This window comes from Oreochromis aureus, linkage group 8 (assembly GCF_013358895.1).
Source record: "Oreochromis aureus strain Israel breed Guangdong linkage group 8, ZZ_aureus, whole genome shotgun sequence".
In the NCBI taxonomy this organism is placed as follows: domain Eukaryota; kingdom Metazoa; phylum Chordata; class Actinopteri; order Cichliformes; family Cichlidae; genus Oreochromis; species Oreochromis aureus.
The window spans coordinates 13,871,235-13,894,637 of NC_052949.1; the positions used below are offsets into that span (position 1 = coordinate 13,871,235).

At 41.9% G+C, this 23,403-nt stretch overlaps 1 protein-coding gene across 2 annotated transcripts in view; it reads left to right on the forward strand.

The window, feature by feature from the left end:
- The window catches only part of vti1a (vesicle transport through interaction with t-SNAREs 1A), a 118,391-nt gene that overhangs the window by 80,488 nt on the left and 14,500 nt on the right, over window positions 1–23,403 (forward strand). Inside the window, exon 7 of one of the 2 annotated variants that reach the window (XM_031749085.2) lies at window positions 3,295–3,367. In XM_031749085.2, the coding sequence (XP_031604945.1) occupies window positions 3,295–3,360 (66 nt within the window). In that variant the 3' untranslated portion in view covers window positions 3,361–3,367. The remainder of the gene's footprint in view (window positions 1–3,294; window positions 3,368–23,403) is intronic. The other variant, XM_031749083.2, reaches the window with a different exon arrangement.

Sequence of the window (23,403 nt, forward strand, 5' to 3'; positions counted from 1 at the left end):
ACAGAAAAGACCAAACACAGGAAGGGGGCCTAGCCCTGTTGGCCCCCTCAACGCAGAATGCTTAAAGATCACAACATGGCATTGGGCCTCGCGCAGCAGATTTCAAAGGAAATCAAACATCTCCTTTCAAAACGGTCCACAGCGTCTACTGAGAGTACCTGCTCTCTCTTTCTTTTGCTCTCTCTCTCTCTCTCCCTTCTTCCCATGAGTCTCCTCTGCTGAACCACCTCACCATATGTACACAAATGCGCACGCACACACACACACACACACACACACACACACACACACACACACACACACACACACACACACACACACTGAGCCTTTAAAGGCAGTTTGTGGGGCAAAAGTTAAGTAAAAAGAAACCGAGATGTAAAGACACGAGGATAGATGGGACGGTTAGCAGCTCTTTTTGCATTAAAGAGATGGAATTTGAAATTGTTTCGGCAATGAATAAACCCACAAACATACAAACACAAAATTTACACAAGCCCCAGCGCTCGGCAGGAGGTGTGGCCTTTTGTTTTGCTTTTATGGTACAAATAGAAGTCAATAGAACGCTTCAACACAGGGTCAGAGCAGTACGCTGCCGACTCAGAACCACTTGAACGGGTTGAAGAATTTCTTTTAACCAATCTCAAGGCTACCTCAGGGTGTGAAACGTAGCAGGGGGGCATTTTTTAATGGTTGTTGCCTAAACATGGTAATTCATGTCTTTTAAATGCATAATACAAGAGCAGGAATGAGTGTAGGAATTTGAGAAAATAAAGTAAAAGTATTAGACAGCCTTAAAAGTAAAACCTGGTTCTTTTAACACTTTGATTACGACTGTGCAGAGTTATCACAGCAAGCTGTAACTTCAGTTTCAACAGTTATTTATTAATTAACTGAAAATAAATGAAATAAAGTCATGCACTTTGACAATATGGACTGAGTCATTTGAAAGCACAGTTTATTTAACCTGAGGAGGATTAATTATGCAGACAAATGAATGGTCGTACTCGGTGAGCTAACAAACTTTAATGCTCTAAAAGGAATTAAATGTTCAGTTTGGATTTTTCATCCTTGAGGCTGAAACCTTACCTTTTATTTCCCTTAATGCCCCTCTATTTAAACTTTAAATGATATGGATCATAGTTTGTTTAGAATTTTGTATGCAAATTAGCTTTAATTTGTGTTAATAGTAACGACACGTGTATGCATTTTAATCCTCGAAGCTGGCTAAAGGTGTCTTTAAAAATTGTTCTACTTTAGTGCTGGAAAAAAATATGAGTTTCAAGGAACAAGGTCTTCTCACTCTCTCTTTATAGGCAGCCACGATTAATTTTAGACACTCGACTACTCTAAAACTTCAGTGGGTTTCCATTTCAGGTTATGGAGGAAGGCGTACGATTTGGTGAGAGGCTGTGGAGGGAGAGGGAGAGAGGTGGAAAAGGAAAGAAGGAATGATTCAGAGAGAGATGTATTTTGGGAGAAAGTGCGAAGTGTCTAGGGGACAGATCTGTGGGTAGAAGCAGACATCAGGCAACTGCTGGACTTGTTGTCTTTGCCAGAGGGCCCAAACCCCAGGTCCCCCACCTCCCACCCTGTACCACATGTATCTTTGGCTCTGGCAGCCTGCATCACACCAGCCCAGGCTGCCAGAGGGTAAGAAGGAAAGATGGAAGAAGAGGAAGAAAGGAGCAGTAAAGCAGGGCTGGGAAGGGAGGATGAATTGCAGGGAAGAGCGATGACTGCAGGATGAGCCAGAACAAACATGAAAAAAAGAGAGTGTGGCTCCGATCGTTGTAGAGGAAAGGGGAGTTTTGGTAGAAAAGATGTGAAACTGAAGAATTAAAAACAAATAGAATATAGTGTGATGCACTGATGAAAACATACAGAGAAGGGGTGACTTTATTGGGAAAGCAGTTATTATCTCAGAGAAAGACGAAGATAAATCACTCCCTGCTGACTGTTTAGAGAAACTCTCTGCAATCACTATTCCCCGTGCTCCCCCGTCATCCTCGAGAAATGCGACTACAGGTAGATGTTAGTGGCAGCTCACTCAGTGCAGTGTCAGCATTTTTTTCACTTTCACACTCACACTTTGCTGGCAACATCTTTGCCAAATCCTCCTCCCTGTGAAAAGTCCCTACGCCTGACAAGAGAGTAGCTTGAAAACATTCCTATGACCCCTGAAGGGAAAAAAGGCAGAGAGGAAGAAAAAGGGAAAAAAATGGAGCAAGAAAAGGGAAATATCCAGGGCAATTAGTCCTCAATAGCCATGATCATCATTTCAAGGGTGCCTTCAAGGACTCCCACTGCTTGCTATCTACTTTAAAAGTAAAGGCATCTTTCACTCCATTTCCTTATATTCATCTAGCTCTGCAGTAAGATGAATATAAGACCATCAAGTGGCATGTCCTACTAAGGTTATGAAGGTTTTTTCAAAAGTTTTCTGTCATTGAACAGCTCACAATGTTGCTAGTTTATACACATAGAGATGCATCAAATGAAGTAAACATTGATCTTATGTGTAGCCTAGCTGTTCATGCTTTGGTAAATAAGTTGCTTTTAAAGCAGCTCTGAAATTGTGGTGTATTTTTTTCCCCCCACTGGTTTTGTCTAAAAGTGGGGGGTTTTGCCGAGGGTGGTCTCTTGACAGGTAAGCCGGTACCTTTAAGGTAAGAAGGCAAGCGTCTAATCAAAGGATCTCCCATTCATCTCTCCGGGTCGCAACAAACTTTAGTGAAAAGTGTGTCAACCTGTAGAGATGTCTTTCTGCACTTTGCCTTAAGGCCAGTAGTACAGTGCAATAGCACCTTGCACAACAATACTGTAATAATCAAATGACATTATTGCTGTGGTACTTATTTATACTCGTTACATGCTTCTTTTTTTGTTTTCAAGTGTGGATGAAATAGTATCCACATATTATATGTTAAGCTCCGGCCGACAGCGTCGTGTGTGAAAGTCAGTTCTTATGATACATACGCCTTTAACTTGCAAATTTGCAACAAATTCCTAGTACAAAGTCCACCTCGATGTCAGATTTCACAACATGTGCAGCTAATACTGCAGTGCATTTAACAGTAGCGAGTGGTCATCATGTGCGCTGCCACCACCCACCATTGCCTAAACCCATAAACATATTTCCAGCTGTGCAAACACATCAGGACTATTTCCTGGTGTGTGCTTCACAATGTAAAATAGCTTTACTTTGTTTATAGATAAAGTGAAATTGCTCAATTGTTTGTTCAGAATTCAAACTAACCCTGTCCTTCACTGGTTCTGTCTCCCCTACAACTCCAGCTGAGAGAAACAGACGCCAACCTGGGCAAGAGTTCCCGCATCCTTACCGGCATGCTGAGAAGGTAAGAGGCAGGTAGGAACACTGTTTCTGCACCTCTTTGTATGCAAAGTGCTTTCACAGTGCTGTGAGGTTGTGAATAAAGACTTTTATCAGATTTAAAAGTGAATATTATAGTTGATAACTTGGTGCAGTCAGTCACCTGTGGTTATTAGCAAGTGCTTTTGTCCATGTTTAAAGCAGGTTAAACTCATTTGTAAGGGATCTGTGATCTTTTACTCACATTCTTATTAGTCAGAACTATATAGCTGAGAATTTTGTGAGTGGCTGTTTGGTTAAATGTGGTACTGTGTGCCTGAGAAACAAGTAGCCCAGTACAGCATCCTGCTGGAAGAGACAAGTGCACACTGTACATGTCTCCATTCTTTTCTTCTCTTTGCCTTTGTTTATTTTTTCTTTTCATTTTTTTCCACAAAATGCACTTACCACCCATATCCATCTTGCACTCTTTGTCTCCCTGGCGTGCTAGTTCACTCACAAGGCAGCCACACAGGCACAGGCATTCAAACGCAAATATTTCAATAGGCCTTGCATTATCTGGTGCCTCCGCTTCCTAACACACACACACAAGCGCGTGCTTACACACACACACTCACACCGTAATGTCTTGTCACATCTCCATTTCATAAAGTGTCTGTGTGCTTACCCCTGAACCGTGACACCACGGTTTTGTTTCTTGCTCCCTCTTGTTGTTTTTTTTTTTTTTCCCCCTCTCCTTGTCACCCGCTGTGGATTTTGATTAAGAGTAATATGTAAATGACACAGACTAAATGTAAAATCCTGGGGGCAGGAAGGAAGTGCCAATTGAAATAGATGCTTCAGTGCCCATAGACAATTTGGAGGGTGGCTCGCAGGGCGGGCGGCAGATACTGGAGAGGAAAGGCCTGAGAAGGGCTGTGACGCCGACTGTAACCAATATTTCTGCATATGTCTCCATTTTGTCAAGCCTGATTATGGCAAGAGGAGGGCCGGGGCGGGGGGGGGGGTCACTTCGCCTGGCATGTCACCCAGAGCTGTCCAGAAATCATTCATCATTCCCTCCTCCTCCTCTTCTTCCCTCCACCCCTGCTGGTGCTGAAGTAAATAACATGCACTTATTTCAATATTATCATATTAATGTTAAAGTTCAGCTGTCACCTAATGGGAAGACTTAATCAGACGTAGCATTTTAAGAGGCATGCTGCCACCCACTTACTCTTCAGCCCCCCCCTCCCTCCTCTCTTGATGCCTTAGCTCCTCTGGTTAGTGCCCCTCTCAAATCAGGATTTATGAGGGCTTTCCAAAGTGGGGCCTGGCTGCAAACCTCTTCGACTACTGCCTGCCTTTATGCTTGACGGGAGCACCACAACATACACACAGTTTTATTTTATTATTTGTCACTATTTGATAAAATAATTTGCTTTTTTTAATTTCAATTTAAAAGCTTATAATATATTTATAATCAGAGCAAAAATGAAGGTTAGTTAAATGCCCCCCTTTCTGGAAATTGTTCCTAATTTCCTCACTCATTTCATTACCCCCACCCCCACCCACCGCCTTTCTTACTTTTTGATTAATAGTGTATTTGTTTTTCGATGTCGGTTGCTTTGTCATTCTCCACTTGTTTGGGGTAGCAGAAGAAGTAGTGTGGCGTGTAAAGGCTTACACAGATGAGTGAAGTGAAACCGTTTCTGGTACATGTTAGGATCACGGATCACTTGTGACACAAACCAGAGGTGGACACAAATACTCATGCAGGTTGATGAATATTCCAGCTTTTGTTTGTGTATTTAAATATATATATATATATATATATATATATATATATATATATATATATATATATATATATATATATATATATATATATATATATATATATATATATATATATATATATATATATATATATATTTTCTTCTGTTTGAATGCAGATGTTTGATTAATTGGATGCACGGATACATTTTTTTCCCAGATATATAAATACAGCAGCAGTTTTAAGTTGATTATAAGCATCGAAAACTTTGGCCCCGATAGAGCCGAGTGTGTAGGTGCAACAACGGAGGGATTTATTGTGATCTATGAGATGAAGGGTTTCCTTTTTAGAGTCGCACCTCTTCTTGAAGTGTCTTTCTGGTCTGGTGTGCTATCACCCCAGCTGAGAAACAATTAGACACTCATTAAGCTAGCTGTCATGGTTCAAGAAAGCCAATTAACTTAAAGACTGTGTGAATATCACTTATTGTAGGAAACATTCAGAAAGACACACATCTCAAATAGCTGTGGCTTTGTTTGAAAATAAATTGTTACATTTTCTGACTGTGAAACTCTAACTAATTACCCTCAGTGGCAGGAACATAGGTGCTGTTAATTGGTTGTGTCACGGGCTTATAACAAGTGTCACAAGTGAAAACGCAGTCTTGTGTCATCTACTCATGCTTAGTTACTCTAAGCTTTAAATGAGTTGTATACATGTGGGCTCAGCACCTACTGGATTGAGAGGTTTACAGCTCACAGTGCGCCTCACTGTCCCTGATTACAAAGGCCACAGACCTTTTGATAAAGCCTTTGTTGTTTCCATGCTGCATTGACACTGTGGCCTTTCATAAATACAAAATGTTCCTATCACTGCATGAAGGTCCTTCCTGTTGCTATACTGAGCATCTCAAACATCTTACTTGCCCTGGTCAGAAGAGATGGCAGGGGGGGAATGGGATGCAGCTCCAGACCCAGTTAGGACCACTGGGGGCTCCTGGCAGCTTCACGGAAGGAGGGGGCACAGCGAAGGGCAATGAAGCAGTGAAGGGAGGGCGAAGGGGGTGCGTGTGTGTATATTTTGAAGCAGAGGGGTTGTCTGCTCTCGCTGGCAGCTGATCCCACATGCAGGTGGTCGACTCAGTCGCCAGACAGATCAAAAAGTCAAGGCCCCGGGTGGACCTCCCTTTGAAATGGGAATGGGGCCTAGATATCAGACAGAAAACATAAGCAAGCTCCCAGCCACAGAACAGCTCCATATTCATGGCTGGGACTGGCGGTAGCGACGGGCAGGCAGGATGGACAGAGCTTCAGCCTTCAGAAGAGGACTCGCGCACTCTCTGGACACTGATTAAGAGATCAGCCTATGAGCCTGGGCGTAGATGATGCACTAGCTCACAGGTTAATATCGCCACGCTCTTAACAAGACTCTTACTTCCTTCTTTTTGAGCCGTGCCTTCACAAGATGCCTTAATGTGTGACTGCAATCATCTCTCTGATTTTAGCTACATGTGGCAAATTCAGTACAAAATACAGTGCGGCTTACTCAGAAAAACCCTCAGAGTCTTGTTATAGTGAAGTTCTTCTGAACCTGGTCTAAACCTATTCATATGACTAATTGGCAGGAGAATAGTATTTACAGCTCATCCTTGCCTGTAGGATAATCAAAAGTTTTCTGCCTCTAATGGAAAGTTGTTTTTTTTTCCTTGTTTGCTCGACCTAATAAAACAACAGTATTTGGAGTCAAGAGACTAAAGTGCATGCCCTCAGAAAAGCGTCTGGAGCGCGGGGTTTTTTAATTTTATTTTGTAAGATCTCTTAAGGTTCTGGTGCTTTTGTTTATTATTAGCAGATATGTGATCTCTTTCTGTATCTGTCTGTGTAGAAGACCGACGTGTTGGTATATGTCGGTCATGTAATTAATGGAGTATAATTCAGTGAGTGAGTTGTGTTGAGCTCTTGTCATTAAGCTGCAAAAGAACAGCTTCATGTTTTAATTGTGGCTGAAACAGGTCACATATGTTTTCCCTTCACTTTTCCATTTATTATTCTTTCTATTATTATTATATTTATTTGTGTTTGGGGGAAAAACGGAGGGAAAACTCTGGAATGTGTAGTGGTTGGTCAAGTTTTTGTCATTATGTTAACATATATGTAGCATCCCATGTTCTGGGCATTAGAATTCTGCACACTGAATTTTTAGCAGAGTATTGGAAGACATGTTTGTCCTATTTTACTTTGTATTACAGATGAACTCATCACCGTAGCCGAGCTTTATGTTTGTCCCGAGAGTTGCAGATTGCTCCCAGTGGATCCCAACCTCTCTGATCTTCCCTCTGTGTTGCATCCACGATAATTTCATGTACTACATTTAAAAACGCACTCCCTTTGCTTTGCAATTTGTTCGGCTTGGCATCATTACCACCCCCCTGCATCCACTCCCCCTTTAGTACTACATCCCTGTGGGTCACCTCTATCTTTGGCCTTTTCCGCTACCTCCAGGGAAGCAATGCGAGAGTGTGTGTATGCGTGTTTTCTTTTTAATGTCCAGTCTCTTTTCATTCTGGCAAATGAGCAAAGAATGAACGGTATGTGCTTCCACCACATCCCCTAGATGAACTTTACACATATCAAAGTAAATGCATCTGCTGTTGACAGTTTTAAGTAGATCAGAGCTAGCATGTTAGCTTGCTGCAGGAAGATATTTGGTGTTAATGGCCTCTTTCAACACCACGTTGCAATGAAAAGGGCCTTGCTTGGTTATGTGAGCCATTGCAGTACTACTGCCAAGCAGGTTTCTCAAGGCAGACATAAACATTGCGCATCTGCATACATATTTGCAGAGCAGAATTCAGCTCTGCACCCGTGGTGTTGTTTGCTGCATCCATGAACTTGGACTTTTACCTTCACCTTATACTCATGCTTTGGAGAAGTGATGCAACATCTTAATAATCCAGAGTCACCCAGCAGCAGAGACGGAGAAAACGATGAATAGAATTCGTGAGATACCATACGGAGTGTTTTAAATAAGCACGTCTTATGAATCCGTCTAACAAAACAAGATCAAATGGTCTTAAATACATTTTGAAATTAAACTACTTTGTTTAGTTTCATCAGGTACTTCACAGTGTAGATGCTGAATGTCAGACAAAGTCTTGTTTTTAGATGCTTTTTTTTCCATCTATGTTTATATGTGTGTGTGTGTGTGTGTGTCTGTGTGTGTGTGTGTCTGTGTCTGTGGCTGCAGGCTGCTGCTGGGACAATGACAGGGTGCGCCTCAGCCTCATTACTCACTGCTCCTCAGCCACAAAAGCACCACTGCCACCTCGCTCTCTCTCTCTCTGTGTCTTCTTTCTGCTTCATCTCTGTCTTTTTCTCTCTTCCTACACCTTGCCCATTAGAGAGTGCTGATGGGACGTTTTTTGCAGAAAGAAAAAGGCACACACAAGCCTGGGCTGTAGAGGGAGACGTTGTTGACAAGGGCAAAGACGTGTTGTTGTTTTATAAGGGATGCAGTTGTCTGTTGAGGATTGACTCGCTTAACTGGCTGCCAAAGCCCTCCTTTTCTCCATACATATCTCCCTCTTTCTATTAGAAAGACCCATAGTGGGTTTCTGTTTTATGGCGTGTCAGGCCATAGCTGAATTCTAGTTATTCTGCTTGTGATAGGGAAGAAATTGTTCTTCTTCGGGGGGTTTTGAGTCCAAATCATGCAAAAAAAGTGTGAGGCTGACAGCTAGCTTAAAATCTGGTAAATGCTGCATGCCATCTGATAGATTTTGAGGTAGATGGCATTTGTAATCAAAGCACGACAATCTTGAACTACTCGTGTATCATCATATTATTTTGTTCGCACTATTAGTTCTAACCTGTACCTAAAACTAGTGCTAATCTTCAGCATCCCAACAAAAAAGTGTCTTCTGCACTATCTCTTCTCCAAATGCTCTAGGGTCAGGCATCCGTGACATTGAGGTGATGCTTCGTTCGACCTCACTCGTACCATCCTAGCTGATAGAGCTTCTTTTTTCCCCCTTCTTTAACCCTGACAGACTGTCGTTCTGACGAGATGACTGGAGATCAGTGGCGCTCTCATCCCTTGAAGTGGCTCCAGGTGTCACTCCAAGGGTACCCGCCCTGTTTGATCTGCCGTCGAGCGCCTGTCGGGCCACGGCACCCTCTGATTTCCCCGTCAGAGGGGAAAGAGGCTCTCCTGTCCAAAAGTTCCACTTCTACTTTTGAGTGATAGCAAGGGAGAGGAGTTGACTGTTGTAGAGCACATAGTCTCCATAATCGGTGGGAATGGGCCATTTCTTGTTGTCATTTACCTCTATGGCTTCCATTTAGTGGCTATAAGGAATCAAAAGGTAATCTTGATTCGGTATGCCAAGCCCCAGCAGTCCAGACAACAAAATACAGATCTGATGAAACCAAAACACTTGCAGTGATCATGCTGCCTTGTCTACAGAACAAAAAAGACCCATCCTCTTAGACATCTTCTGATGCTGTCCAAAGGAGGTCTCTGTCTTTATTGAGGAGCTGCACAAACAGAAAGGACAGATGAAACAAAATGAAGGAACGCAGGTATACATTTTTTCAGCAAACATAGATGCCTTTATCCTTCCTGCCTTTTTATTTTACTGTATCCCTTATGTTTTTCCCCCACCTACTGAGAGCTTCTGTAGAAATTACAGGTGAGATTTCAGTCTGTGGCAGGCCCTGCCTTTCGTCTAGAGGGAGCAGGGGGAAGGGTGATGGGTTTGAGGGAGAAAAAACTGAGAAGGAGAGGAAAAAGAGATTCATGCTTTGCAGTAGTGCTGTGTTGTTTGTGTAGCGCACTCTTTCCTTTGTGTGTCTGGCGATAACTTATTCAGCACAGGGCCATTCATCCAGGGGTTGAGCGCGGGCGTCCGTCAAGACGGAAAATAATGAGGCGACAGCAGCGCAGAGGATAGCTTTCACCCTCTGCCTAAGCCCCCCCATCCCCATCCACCTCCCCCGTCTCCATCTCCTCCTCCTAGCCTCCCATTATTAGCCGATTTAAATAGATAATAGGGGGCCTTCTTCAGGACATTTTGAAGCAATTAGAAGCTATCACATTGTCTCTACTTTGACTCCTGTTACCTCCCAGCAAGCTATTGTGGATACTTCTCTGCATCCTATGCAACAGCTTCCAGGAATTTTGTGGAATGCCACTGCATCACTAGATGCCAGTTTTTGTGTCAAGGATGTAAACGGGCTGTCCTGTTTGCTATAGCTTTGCAACACACTCGCTCATGTAGTTCACTATTCCGTCTCGATCCGTGCCAGGACATGCAGTCCCTTTGCCGTGATGAGTAACTCTTGGGCTCTTTTACTTGCCAGGATAAAGTGGTTCCTGTCCAAACACTTGCACTGTTCATTCATTCCCTGCACTTTCAGTCAGCTCTCATTCAACTCTTCCTTTCATCATCTATGCATAGTCCTTTCTTTTGGCTAAAAATACAGTTTAATCGCCAGGAAAAGTGATTTTTAACTAATTAAATCACTATTATTTGAACTGTCAAAGCAGAACCACTGGCCCTTAAAGCTTAGGATTGCTGGATACATTATTATCCTCTGATTTAATCATATTTATTTGTAAGTAATCTCAAGGAACCATACAACATGCACCAGGCAACAGTAGTTCTTGCAAACAGCAATAATTCCAGCAATAACACCCGCCTGTGTCGTGTTTGCGTCAGGATAGATGGTTAAGTAGAGTTTTTCTGTTATTGTGTTGCCCCTCAGATCTCTCTTTGTTGGAGTGCAAGAGCTTGAAATATTTACAAATGTTGAATTTGGACTCTTTTTTTCTGTTTAATATTTTCTTCTAACCCATCAATCATTTACTGTGCCTCTGTATGTCTGTATCTCATCCTAACCGCCCCCCCAGGATGGCTCAACGAAACAAAGGCAGCACATTGTTGCCATGTTGTTGATGGCATAAAAGATCCCCTTTATCACAATGGGCAAAACAATAAAAACAGGGCCACTGTTTTTTTCAAGGAAGTGAAAAGGTTGCAAGACAAGGCGTTCGCAGGAATCAGGAGCTCCTGTCAAAATACTTCAACAGCAAATTGGTCCCTTTTTTAAGCAAAAGACATCTAACCTTCGGTACTTTTATACAAAATACAAAAATAGACTTTATGCTGTATTATACTTTCCAGTCCCAAAGGCTGGAAGGCCAAAGGACAGACCCCACCTACCAATCCCTTACTTTGGTTTGGTGTTGCTTGCTGTGAAGGGCATTCAGTGGTGTGTAAAACACAACAGTTTTGACAAGTACTTTAGAAAGCAGCTCTTTGAAAATATCTTATTTGCCAAATCCAGTCTCCCGGTGTGGTTTACCACTGCACAAAAATTCAGGTTGAATCTCTTTTGAATTCCCTCTATTGCCTCATGAAAATTTGTGCAATTTGTTTGCTGACACAATACAGGTGTCTCAGAATTTAAAAGAAATAAAAAAATAGATAACAAAGTGCAAAATGAATTTTTACCTTGTTGTTCAAGTCATCTAGCACCGCGTCTCTTTAATGGTTATTAGAGGCAAAAGGAACATTCAAACTTTTGTAGCATTATACTTAACTGCACTGAAATAACAACACAAAGACTAAATTATCCCTTTAATTCTGCAGTGTTTTATCAGCTTTTGTAGCGTGAGAATAGTAAATTACCTGAAATGGTTATTGGCCAATTCTGACCCAATTTAGTGATGTCTGCTTTGCCTCTTTGGAAATAAGAATATATAAATAAGAATATCTCTGATATGCAAGCAAATCGTTTGCATCATTCTGTTGACTGAATGTCAGTCTTATAATGCCAGATCTCAAAATCATTGTGAAAGTAATTTAGGTCAAGGTCAAAGAGAAGTATGCAGCTTTCCATGCCCATCCAGCCATCCAACCAACCATCTTCTTAACAGTTTATCCACTTCAGGGGTGTGGTTGTGTTGAAATCTATTGTTTTGTTTAGGCATTTGCCTAAAGAGATCTTACGGAGAAAGGTTTTCAACTTAGGCAAATGCGCTTCCATGCGGTCCTCCAGGAACCCAACAGCGTGTAGCTCAGTTAATTGCTGTTGTTTTGAATACTGAATGGTTGACAAATGGGTCGAGACAAGGATGGGAGTGACAGGCTTCTCCTGTGCCGGAGTTCACCGGGAAACAAGGGAAGCGCAAAAAACTTCAAAGATTAAAAAAAAACACACACATACAAAAAAACCATGAAAAACCAAGACACTAGCTGCAGTGAAGAGTTTTTATTGTTTTTAGCACGTTTCACTTAAAATTTTTGTATGTTGGTCTGTCAGCCAGCAAACCTCTAAGAACAACAACAAAGTAAAGCCCGATTTAGACTTCTGCGGGAAATATACATCCTAACTTACATAGTAACCGGAAGTTCCTTTTATCCCTACATAATTTCCTTAATGAATTTAATAAAATATTCTTATTCAGATGCAGGTTCCCTACACTGCAGTCTTCCACGAGGTGCATGTCAGGTTTACGTAAAAGTTTGCCGGATAGGTTTAAAATGGTGTTATGGTTATGGTGTAAGTTACGGCGTGGATCTGAGGCAGAAGTATAATTCACACGTAAGAGTAAACTCACAGTCTGGTTGCACCACATACTTTGGACAGTGCCCCCATCTGGCAGTAGATGCTCTCTGCAGGTAGATGAGTTTTCCATAGCTCCTTAGGGGCCCTATTATACCCTTAGCATTGGTTTCTTTACACACTGCCAGTAATGTCATCACACAGCCACAGCTATTTATGCTCGATGTTACATTCTAAGTATCCACGGTAGTATTTTCTTCAACAATGGGTGCCGCCACTCAGACAAAACCTCCACAGTTTTATTTGTTTGTTTTTTCTTTTTTCCAAGTTTCATTTATTCAAACTGTTGCAAGATCTCATTCTATATAATCTGTGAATCTCTGAGCATATGTAGTGATATATTACTTTAAAGGAAGTAAAAACCAACATGATCATACACTTAAACGGACTGCGGTTGCACAACACAACAGGTTGTAAAAATCTAGAATTACAGAACCAGCAGACACAGACCCTTCTAATAGCAGATGTGACATCAATTTGATGTTAACTTTGCCATATGGTGCCGTTCGCCAGGCACTGGACAGCAGATATAATGGGGCCCTTACAGTCTGCCATTACATTGCTAACAGAGAATCACATTCAGCCCATATCCCAGCCATCATAGGACGAGAGGTAGGGTACACCTTAAACAGGTCACCACTCTGTCTCCGGGCTAACACAACATATATATATATATATATATATATATATATATATATATATATATATATATATAATCTATAAAAATATTGTTTAATATGTTTCATTGTTGATGGCATGAAAGAAAAAGACAGGGACAAATTCATCGATATTTTAATTAGTAGGTTTTGACACTGACTCGGGCATGGTCACTGAGTTCTGTTGTGTGGTTTTGTGTTGCGGTAGTACATTGAGTTATTGTTCCACACTCTCTGAAACACTATTTGTGTCAGTGTGGAGCACATGACAAAGTTACTTTGTGACGCAGGTTGTTTTGTTCATTACTCTTGTCCCTGTGGTGCATTCCAGTGAAAGGAGCGCTTGACATATTCTTATTTTGTGATGTTGAAACTGCATTTTTTTCATGATAGATGCCTCAAAAATGCCAAAATGCCAGAAAACCGTGATCGCTGGAGAAAGTCCAACTGAGGCACAATGCCCACAGAGTCCAATTTTAGCCTTGGGACTGCAGAAAGTTTTCTAGATGTTTTGTAATTAGATGGTAAGCAGTTAATCCCAGGGACTGTTTGGCAGGCATAGTTTTTCTGTTTGTAAGTTTTTCACTTGTATGTAGCAAACTCGAACTTGTCATTTGTGTACTCCATAATATTTTCATTCCTTCAGAAAGTTTTCAAAAAATCAAAATGATGTTTAGGTGGTAATTATGTATGCATAGCTTAATATGCTGATGATATAGCATGATTTTGAAAAGGGATTCTCTCATGACAAATCCAGAAATTTGCTGAAGTCAAGTGCAGTACACGTTCAAGCCTGGCTCGGGTTTTGGGGAGTGAACCAGCAATGCACGGCTGGTAATGACAGGTTCCATGTTGCCCGTGGCTTGTGGCCCATTGCACTGTTTGTTTGGAGAGTGGTGCTCGGCCGTGAAGTGCTGGCCCAGCTGGCAGCAGTTCCATTACCCCTTTGGCCCGATGGCTGGGTCTTGTTTGGACCACACCAGCCAGGCAGACTGGCATCCAGGCGGCTGTAGAGGAAGAGGTGGAGGAAGGGGGGATGTGACAGAGGAGAGGAGCTGTTGGCTGAGCACCTTGGTGCTAGGCCAGGCCTGCTGCCAGCTGTAGAGAAGACTTCCCCGCTTACACCACAATCTTCACGTCTCTGTGGCGACAGGGATCTTAGTTTGCACCTCCACGGTCAACATCATCCCATCATGATCTGTCTGAGCATGAACGGCCATGCTCACAAAATATCATTTTTTTTCTCCCCTATTCCTTTTTTTTGGCAGCAGATAAGCTTCTGGTATGATTATTATTACTGCAACCCTCAGTGTGATTTAACACAATATTATGTGCAGCCACACATTTGCACAATTGCTCCACAATCTAAAACTTCAGTTACTCATTTTGTTTTTGGGTCTCTTCTTTCAGGGATCTGATAATGAGAAACAAAGAGTTATTAAAGTTGCCAGCCTAATTATGTTGACTGTTGCTTGTTAAGATAATTGCAAAAGAAAATCTTTAAAAAAAATTGAAGCACAAGAAGTTCATCTGATTAATATTAGCTGAAAATCAAGAGAATATCTTGTGATAATTAATTTGATTGATTATACTGTATAATCTGCAGTTTACGCTGACCTTTTGTGATTCTGTGTAGTCAGAAGTATATTTTCAACATGCTTTGGGGCACTACATCTTGTTAAAGATCCTCTGTCCAAAAATAGATTCTTTTAAAATAACAACTAAGCTTTTGCCTTCCTTGAAAAAATTCTGAATAAATGAAGATATAAATAGTGTTCATTTCAAAAGTTTAACTGCTACACAAAGGTCCCAACTACAGCACTAAAATATTTGGAAGTGTCCTCATGACACTGGTGTGAGTTGCCTTTTGGGCCAGAAATCACTTCCAGACCAGTAAGGCTGTTAGAAATGCTCAGAGGAACGCCTCTTGCACTCAAATTTTAAGTGAGCGGAGAATAACTTTCCACTTTCAGCAGAAGAATTTGCAAACAGTCTTGTAGTGTCAGACTCTGCACATACATAGTAAAAGCTAAGAAAAGTAACAATGACAAAAAGAGTTTGACATTTGACAAATAAGCCTCTCAAATGGGGCCTTTTTTTCCATGATCCCCTACACAAATATCCACTTCTTTCTACATTGTCACTTAAAGCCATGAAAACCATCGCATTTCAAAATTTAGAGCCACTTTGTTTATTTTCTGTTTGCTGGGTTACATGCGTACATCCTGTCAGCCATCATGTAAACTTTAACCCCCGCCCTGTATCCGATGGCGCCAGGGCTAACATTGCTTCACTGTTAAAGGGAAGTTGTGAGGACATTGATGTCTTGGCCTAGCATCCTGGTGTCACTTTCCCAGCCTGTTTGTGGAGCCCGCCAATCCCCTCATTCTCCCCAGCTGACCTGAATGCATCACTCAGTATCACACACATGCGAGGAGCCTGATTTTCCAGCCAGCAACAAATGTTTTCCTACCGTTACCGTTGCATTATTATCGTAAACCGCCTTCGTCTTGTGACTTGGCTCATATTGAAGCTCTGTTGGTTAGATTTTTTTTTTTTTTATCTTTAGCCTTTTTTTGTCTGAGACTTTGGGCCAAGACTCTACTTTATTTAACAGGACGTTGATGCACACCCATCCCATCTAAAAGTTCCCCTGTGGTATAACATTTGAGAACAGACTTGACATAAACCATTTCTAAACACTGGTTTCATTTCACCAATCTTTAATTACATCGTTTGGTAGCAACTGAGGTACAGAGCTGAAGCAAAGCACCATGTTAGCAAAGCGTATAATAGTGAGGGATACCACAGCCAGAGGACAGTGGGTCGCTAAGAGGGAAAAATACCATACACAAACAAATATGGAAAGGAACACTGAGGTGTTAAGGCCGTACAAACATCTAAGAATGATTTTGATTGATTTCATAGTTGGTAGTAGTTGTTAATTTTCATTTAATTGTTCTAATTGTGAGCAAGATTTGACAAAATATGTATTTAAGATACCATAAACAACACAATAAGGAGCACATCAAAAATAAAATAAAATAAGCAAGATCTGTAAGACAGATTGAACAAGTCATTGCCTACATTTTAAAATTGATGATGCGATTATATCGGATTGTCTAATTTTTTTTGGTTTGTGACGTTCAGTTGAAAATTTTGTAGTCATTTTGAAAATATGTTCTGCCCTCAAGACCACCTGATATAAAGACCACAGCTCAGAGTCCCCCAGTATTAGCACTGGGGCAATTAAAGATTCATTATTGATGCCAGCTTTATTTTAAATTAAATTTGTACAGGAATATTGTGTTTATTTCTCAGTGTCTATCTTGCTCAGCATATATTAACTTTAGCCTCAAGCCAACCACAGCCAGTCAATTAATTGTAGGTATACAAACCACTGGGTTGCATTCCAGTTGCTCAGTGTTTCAGTGTATTATTGTGCCATGAAGAGTATCATTGTAGCCCAGAGCGATGGGCAAGCCTTCCTCCAGCTCAGTGACAAAGGCAGCTGTGAGGTCATGGTCGAGGCCAGGACTATCAGAGCTATTAGTCCAGCACAGAACGACCATAACAACAAGCCCTGTCAAATAATGGTGTCAACGGTGGGATTGTGTAGCTTCATTTGTGGACGGAATGTCCACGGTTTAATGGTGATGTGTCGCTTTCTATTGACTCAGTAGGTCGGATTTTACCCCTTTCTTTCTCTTTCTGAGCTGGCTGTGCCGTAAATATTTCTATATGGCATACGTTGATTTAAAAATTTTGCTTTTCTCAAACTTCAAAATGTCAGAAAGGTCAGTTGTCTAGGATAGTCGGCCTAGAGACATAGATGTGGGAGGTTGTCATTATAACTCATGTTTCAGTGAAGCTTTTCTTGCCTCCCACTGAGACCTGTATTGTATAAGCCTGATCAGAAATCCCCAGAGTTGTTTTTTTTCTTCTTCTTCTTCTTTATTAAGTTTGGCTGCAGCGCAGTCATCGATATTTAGAAGTTGGCATAATGCTAAAAGTCTGAGTGTCAGTTGATGGGCAGTTGTGTAGGATTTATTGTCCTTGAGCTGAACTTATTATAAATTTACTTTTATATTGTTTTGCAGTGATTTGGTGTTTGCCGTTTTGATGGGCAGACACCACAGAAGCTGTGAAAACCCTTTTTCTTATTAAATGCGGCTTTTTTTCACGTACACATTTCATAGTTTCGAGCAAAAAGATCTGAGCTTTCGGTGGTTTGTGTAGCCGCACTGTTGTGAACACTGTTGTGAGTCTTTCCAGGGTTCCGGATGCCGGTTGCCTTCTGAACTGTCAGAATATCCGTTAATATTGAGCCCCCTCTGCCTTGCCTTACCCTCTGAGTTTCAGCACTCCCTTTACCTGACTTACTGAATAAAATGATTTCTTTGCTCGTCTCTCGTTCTCGAGTCAGAATATTGCTTTCCCCCCTCTGCCACGCCACATCCTCCTTCCTCTCTCCTAACAGTAAACGTTAAGATCCAGGAGTGGATCAATGGCTGTTATCCTTTGATGTGCCAGGACGCATTACGAGCGGTGAGTTCTAATTGGAGCAGAAAGCAAAGGATCAATGTTGGCTGTAATTGCCTGACACAGGGATGGGTGTGAGACTTTATTATCATTAATATTTAGACATGATGTGGGAGGACCCAGCCGAGGCTAAATGTACAACAGTGGTGCAAACCTTTGATCTCAGGAGATAAGCAGATCGATTGAGGGTTGGTGAAGAGTGGCTAAAGGAAGAGAGGTCGTGGAAGTGGGGCTAGCAGGAAGCACGAGTTATCATGACCCACACCCTGGATTCTATCGGATTTCTCGGAAGTTTCCCTTGGCTCGGAAAAGGCCACGCTAGGCCTCAGTCCAGAGCGGGTGCCATTAGGCATTCATTAAAACTGCAGTTACTGAAAGAGCAATAACTCCGCGGTTTAGTTTCCTCCATTAATTCCACTAGTTTAGCTTTGGATTTAGTTTTAATAGTGAGAAGAAGCAAAGATGACGAGATAATAGTCTTTGTTTTGTTGACAGAGTCCATTGTCAGGGAGATGTAACAAAATATGATGAAGGAGGAGGCCCCGTGGGGCTCAGGGCTGCTACCTCGGTGTCAGCAAACACGACATGATGTTACTTAATCTTATGGGTAAAGAAGGGGTCTACTTTGTGTGATGGAACACACCCAGCCTTAAAGCATGACTACAGGGGGCTGGGGCTGTCCCCTGTGTCCACAGAGGAGGCTAAGAGCACGCTGAAACCATGAAGCGGTGATTTATACTCTCAGGGCTGTCTCCTCTGTTTTTCACCTGGGTCCCCAAGGACTGATACCTTAATCATTGTACTTAGCAAGACAAAGAAAGGTAACGGGTTGCACAAGTGTGTTAGTTTTCATGTCTGTGACCTGCTGCCTGATATTAGACAGATGAGTGGGAAACCGATCAGGATCCAGGTCAGCCAGGATAATGATCCTAGAAAGAGACTAAATCAGAGAGTGATGTGTTATAAAATGACAGAGAACAAAAGCAATAAAGTTTTATTATTATTTATTTTAAAAATATGTCAAAACATATCCACTTTGCACTGTGATCATATTTGTTGACGGTTTGAAAATAGAGCACCGTAGATCCCATTAATTGCCTTGTCCACTGCTGCGTCCCCTTAATAAAATTATACTATTAGTTATTTATTTAGTAATGCATTTTGAAGCTAATGTCTAGCTATAAAGTTGTAAGTATTATAGAGATGCTGATAACTCTGTTTCTCTATGCATTTCCTCATTCTTAAAAAGAACAAGAGGTGATGTTAGGGTTTTGTGTTCAGTGTTGGCTCTTTGTCTCTGCATTCATGCTTTCTATGCTTGTGTGCATCCCTAACAGTACATCGTGCAAACACTAGCGCCATTGTATAAAACCCCTTGTGCAACAAATGGCCCATTATGTAACTTTTTGATAATTATTCCAGCTTCAGCAGTGTTATCGCAAAGAAATGTGACTGCCATGTTCCTTCTGCAAATGTGTGCGAAGCATGAATTGTCCAAAGTCATAAAACAGTAACCAGAAGTCTCACTGAGAATTTATATTATTTTAAATCGCACATGAAAATCAGTAAACAAGCCAGCTTTTTGTGCTTTTACCCTCAAACCTTGGTGATTTCTGTGCCTCACATTTTCAACATTTCTGTTTTGCCACTTGTAACAGGGTCTCTGTTATGGCAGTTAATGTTAAAAGTTAGCTCAGTGTGTGTTTCCCGTGTGCCCAAATGTGTGTGCATTTCTGTTGAGCGTTTGTGTATTTGTCTGTGTTTTGGCTGTGTGCGTGTGTGACTATGTGCAAGCGGATGAGAGAGCGAGATAAGAAGGAGATGAAGAGTCGTTCAGAAGAGCTTTCTCACTCAGAGGCGTCCCCATCTGTTCGTCTGGGCCTAATTGTTCCTGGGTGCGAAGACACACACACACACATTAAAAAAAAGGAGGGAAAGCAACTGTACTCGTCCCCCTGTCCCAGAGTTATTTCTGTAACATTAAAAGAGCGCCACCAGCATGCTCCAGATTATTGCCATGTAAATAATGGCACTTGGCTCGATTCCCCGCTAATGAATGTCATTTACTTTTTTAAACGAGGATTAATTATCGACAGAGGACCTCTCTCTCTCCTCCCACGGGGGAGCTCTTTGCAATTAGCTGCCAAAAGATGGCCGCTAATATTTATGTTTTTTTAAATACATCTATACGTACGCACATGTGCATATGTTCCTGTGGCATGGTGAATAACCTCCTAATTAGCGGCCTGCTTAATTCTGTGAGGGACTGCTGAGAGAGACCACTGATGAGGAAGAGGTAAAGTGACCCATGTCAGCTTAATGTCCTTTCCTCAGTTGCGTATGTGGGTTTTTGTTGGACGCTGCTGCTGGACATTGTTGTGAAACTAGGGTAAAAGAGAGAGTTGGAGCCAGCCTCCCGGTTGCAAAATAAGGCAGGGAAAACAAACACGGCCCTCAAATTAGATTTCCCAAAACATAGCATTCCCTCTCATTTTACACACCACAGTGGCCAGCGGACGAGAATAGACTAACCCGTGAAATCCGCTTCAGTTTCAGAATGGCACAGTCGCTGGAACACTTGATAAACGAGGGCCCTCTGGATCTATCAAATAGTGCTGCTTTCTTCGAAATACACGATCTTAATTCTTACCTAATTTGCCAGTTTTACATACGTAGTGAAACTGTGAAGCTAATGTCGATGTGCTATCATGGCTGGGTATAGTTAAAAACTTTTTCCCCTTACTCTCACTGTCTTTAACTCTTCTGTCAAATCCACCTCTTCGTTCCTCACCCCTTCCCGTCCATACGCTCCCACACTTCTTTTTTCCCCCCGTACACCAAGCTGCCTCTCTGTGCGTGGGCTGCTAGAGCTAATGCACTTAACCTAAATGAAGGAGAAGTTGAGACTGATGGGTGGGTCTGTCAGCAGTGACACTGCATGAGGTGTAGACTGCCTTCTGCGCGCAGACATTAAAATGCCACACAGCTAGAATGGTTAAATGTATTTATAGTGTTTGGTTTTATACTTCTAACTTGTGAACTGTTTTTTTTTTTACCATCAGACCACGTAAGACTGTTTGTGTCAAGGCAAACATTTTTTGCCAATTTTATAAATTGGCAATAATCATAATAATATTTGCCAGCCTTGTCAGACTTCTTTTAGAATTCAGTCTCATAACTTTTCAGCCATTTTAGCAGTTATTTAAAGCCCCTATCTAAATGAGCAGGGAGAAAGCTATAACTTTAGTGTCAAAGGTCAGTGGCACCAAGAAAAAGTGCCTGTCTGGAATCACCAGTACAAAAAACCCCAAAACAAAACAGTTTAGGCATTTGGTGAACTTTTCCAGCCATATTTCATTTTCAGCTCAATACAGAGATCATCCCATCAGAGTACTGAACAAACTCCATGCTAATTCATATTATGGACACAGAAAACTAAAGCAAAGTTTTTGTAAAGAGTACATTTATTTACATATTTACTGAGATAGCAAGTAGGTCTGGCTGCCACCACACAGCTGAAATACTCCTGAACCTTAATTGTGTGCATGCATGATTATGTCTTTGTGCATGCCTAATACTCCAGGTAAGTGGACAGTTTTGTTTTTTCAGTTGGAGAAATGTCTCATCACTCATCCAAGTGTCAGCTAACGGCAGGTTTCCCCTGCCTTATAAACTGTACAGTTGCATAACGACTGAAACCGGTGCCATTGCCTAACAACGTCATTCAAATGAGTGATGAAACGCTTGTTCCACTGAAAACACCACATCCACATGAAGAGAGTCAATCTCTGGAAGTGGTTAATGTGTTTCCTTACTCTCATAGATTCTGAATTTTTTGAGTGCAGCGTCCCTTCCTTGTATAAGTTATCTGGCTTTTCCTGATCAAACTTACAGCTCAAAACAAACATTGCAATTGCACCACATGCACCACAGTGTTTTTCAGGAGTGGATCTATGCGCCACATTACTTACAGTACTGCCTGTATATCTAAAATAGGGCCTGTATGTCTAGTTTGTACAGAGGTCACGTCAAGTGTGCATAAGGAAAGAAGGAAGTGAGACACAGTAACGGTCTAGAGGTTTGTCATGTCAAGACTTGTCTATTGGATGTGATACAACCAGTATTAACTACTAGCTGAGAGATGGTAAGACTTAAAAACATGCAATGGAAACCAGAGATGGCGAATGTTCGCCTTCAAAATAAAAGTTGTTTGCAGTGACCTCCATGCAAACTGCAGGAAACTGCAGCAATCTGGCATCAACCTCCTTTGGAGTGCTGGTAAACAGTCAGGGAATTTCCCTAGTGATTGGAGGTTACCTGGGGGTCACTGAACTGTTTGCTTGAAGCCTTAATGACTTGACCCTGCACTGTCACGCATCCAAAATGGCAGACAAGTTAACATGGTTAGCGGTCACATGACTGCAAAACCAAGATAGGGAACTTTTAAAAGGAAAGACCCCGTTTAGACGAAGTGCTCCCCAAGGCTGGACCTAAACTGTGTCTGAGACGCGACGTCAGAGGCACGCACCTGATATATTTTAGGGGTAAGTCAGCACGAGCCCAGTCGAGGTGAGACCTGCCACGCTAAAGGGGGTTTATGTGTCGGACTTGCCCACTGAGACAGAGGTTATGATAATAGATAACTGTGAGAAAGCCTTGGATGGATGGAGTCTAGCAGAGGTGGCAGTTACTATACCGTGGGCTATAGTCATCCCCCCCATTCAGCTCCGTGTTTTATAGCTAGATTCTGTTGCTGCTCTCTGGCTCACCTCTCAGTGTGAAATGAGCAAGTCTCGACTATCCTTCTCAGTCCGCCAGTCGAGCTCACAGTTACACACGAGCACTGCCAAGAATGGTGTTTCTGCCTGTGTCTAAACATGTGGAGGTGTATGATCTGCTGAGCGGGTCATTTGACATGTATGCTCGGGGAAATGTTTGTGTGTACATTTAAGTGTCTGCTCATGAACTTTAAAATGGATGGGCTTTTGGTTCGTACATGTTTACACTTACAGTAACATTAGGAGAGAGAGCGCTCCTAAATAATAAAATTAAGAAGTACGACATTCTTGCATCGGCACTATTTTTCCTCCTTCTTCTCTGTCGTTTTGTTGGCCCCTCTCCTCACTTTCTTTCTATCTTTCTGTCAGCAGGAGGGTGAGGGGCTTGCTCCAGGCTGCAGCAGGTTTAGCTGATTCTGAGGAGTGCGAGAATAATTTGGGATCTGCTCTGTTTCATCATCTGCTGCTGTCAGAAGTTTGTTTCTGAAGCAGGAGCCTGAACATTTGCTTCCTCGGATGATGTGTCACAAGTGGCACTTTGTTGAGCAGTTGTGTTTGTCTTTGGCAGGTTTTACATGGTGGAGCACGAGCGCGGATTGTACAGCGAGCAATCGTGCTTTCTGTTCAACGTAAATCAGGGCTTTGTCAGAACTTGTGTTCTTGTTGTACAGTGTTTGATTTCTATTTGCATTTATAAGTTCGTACAGCTCCA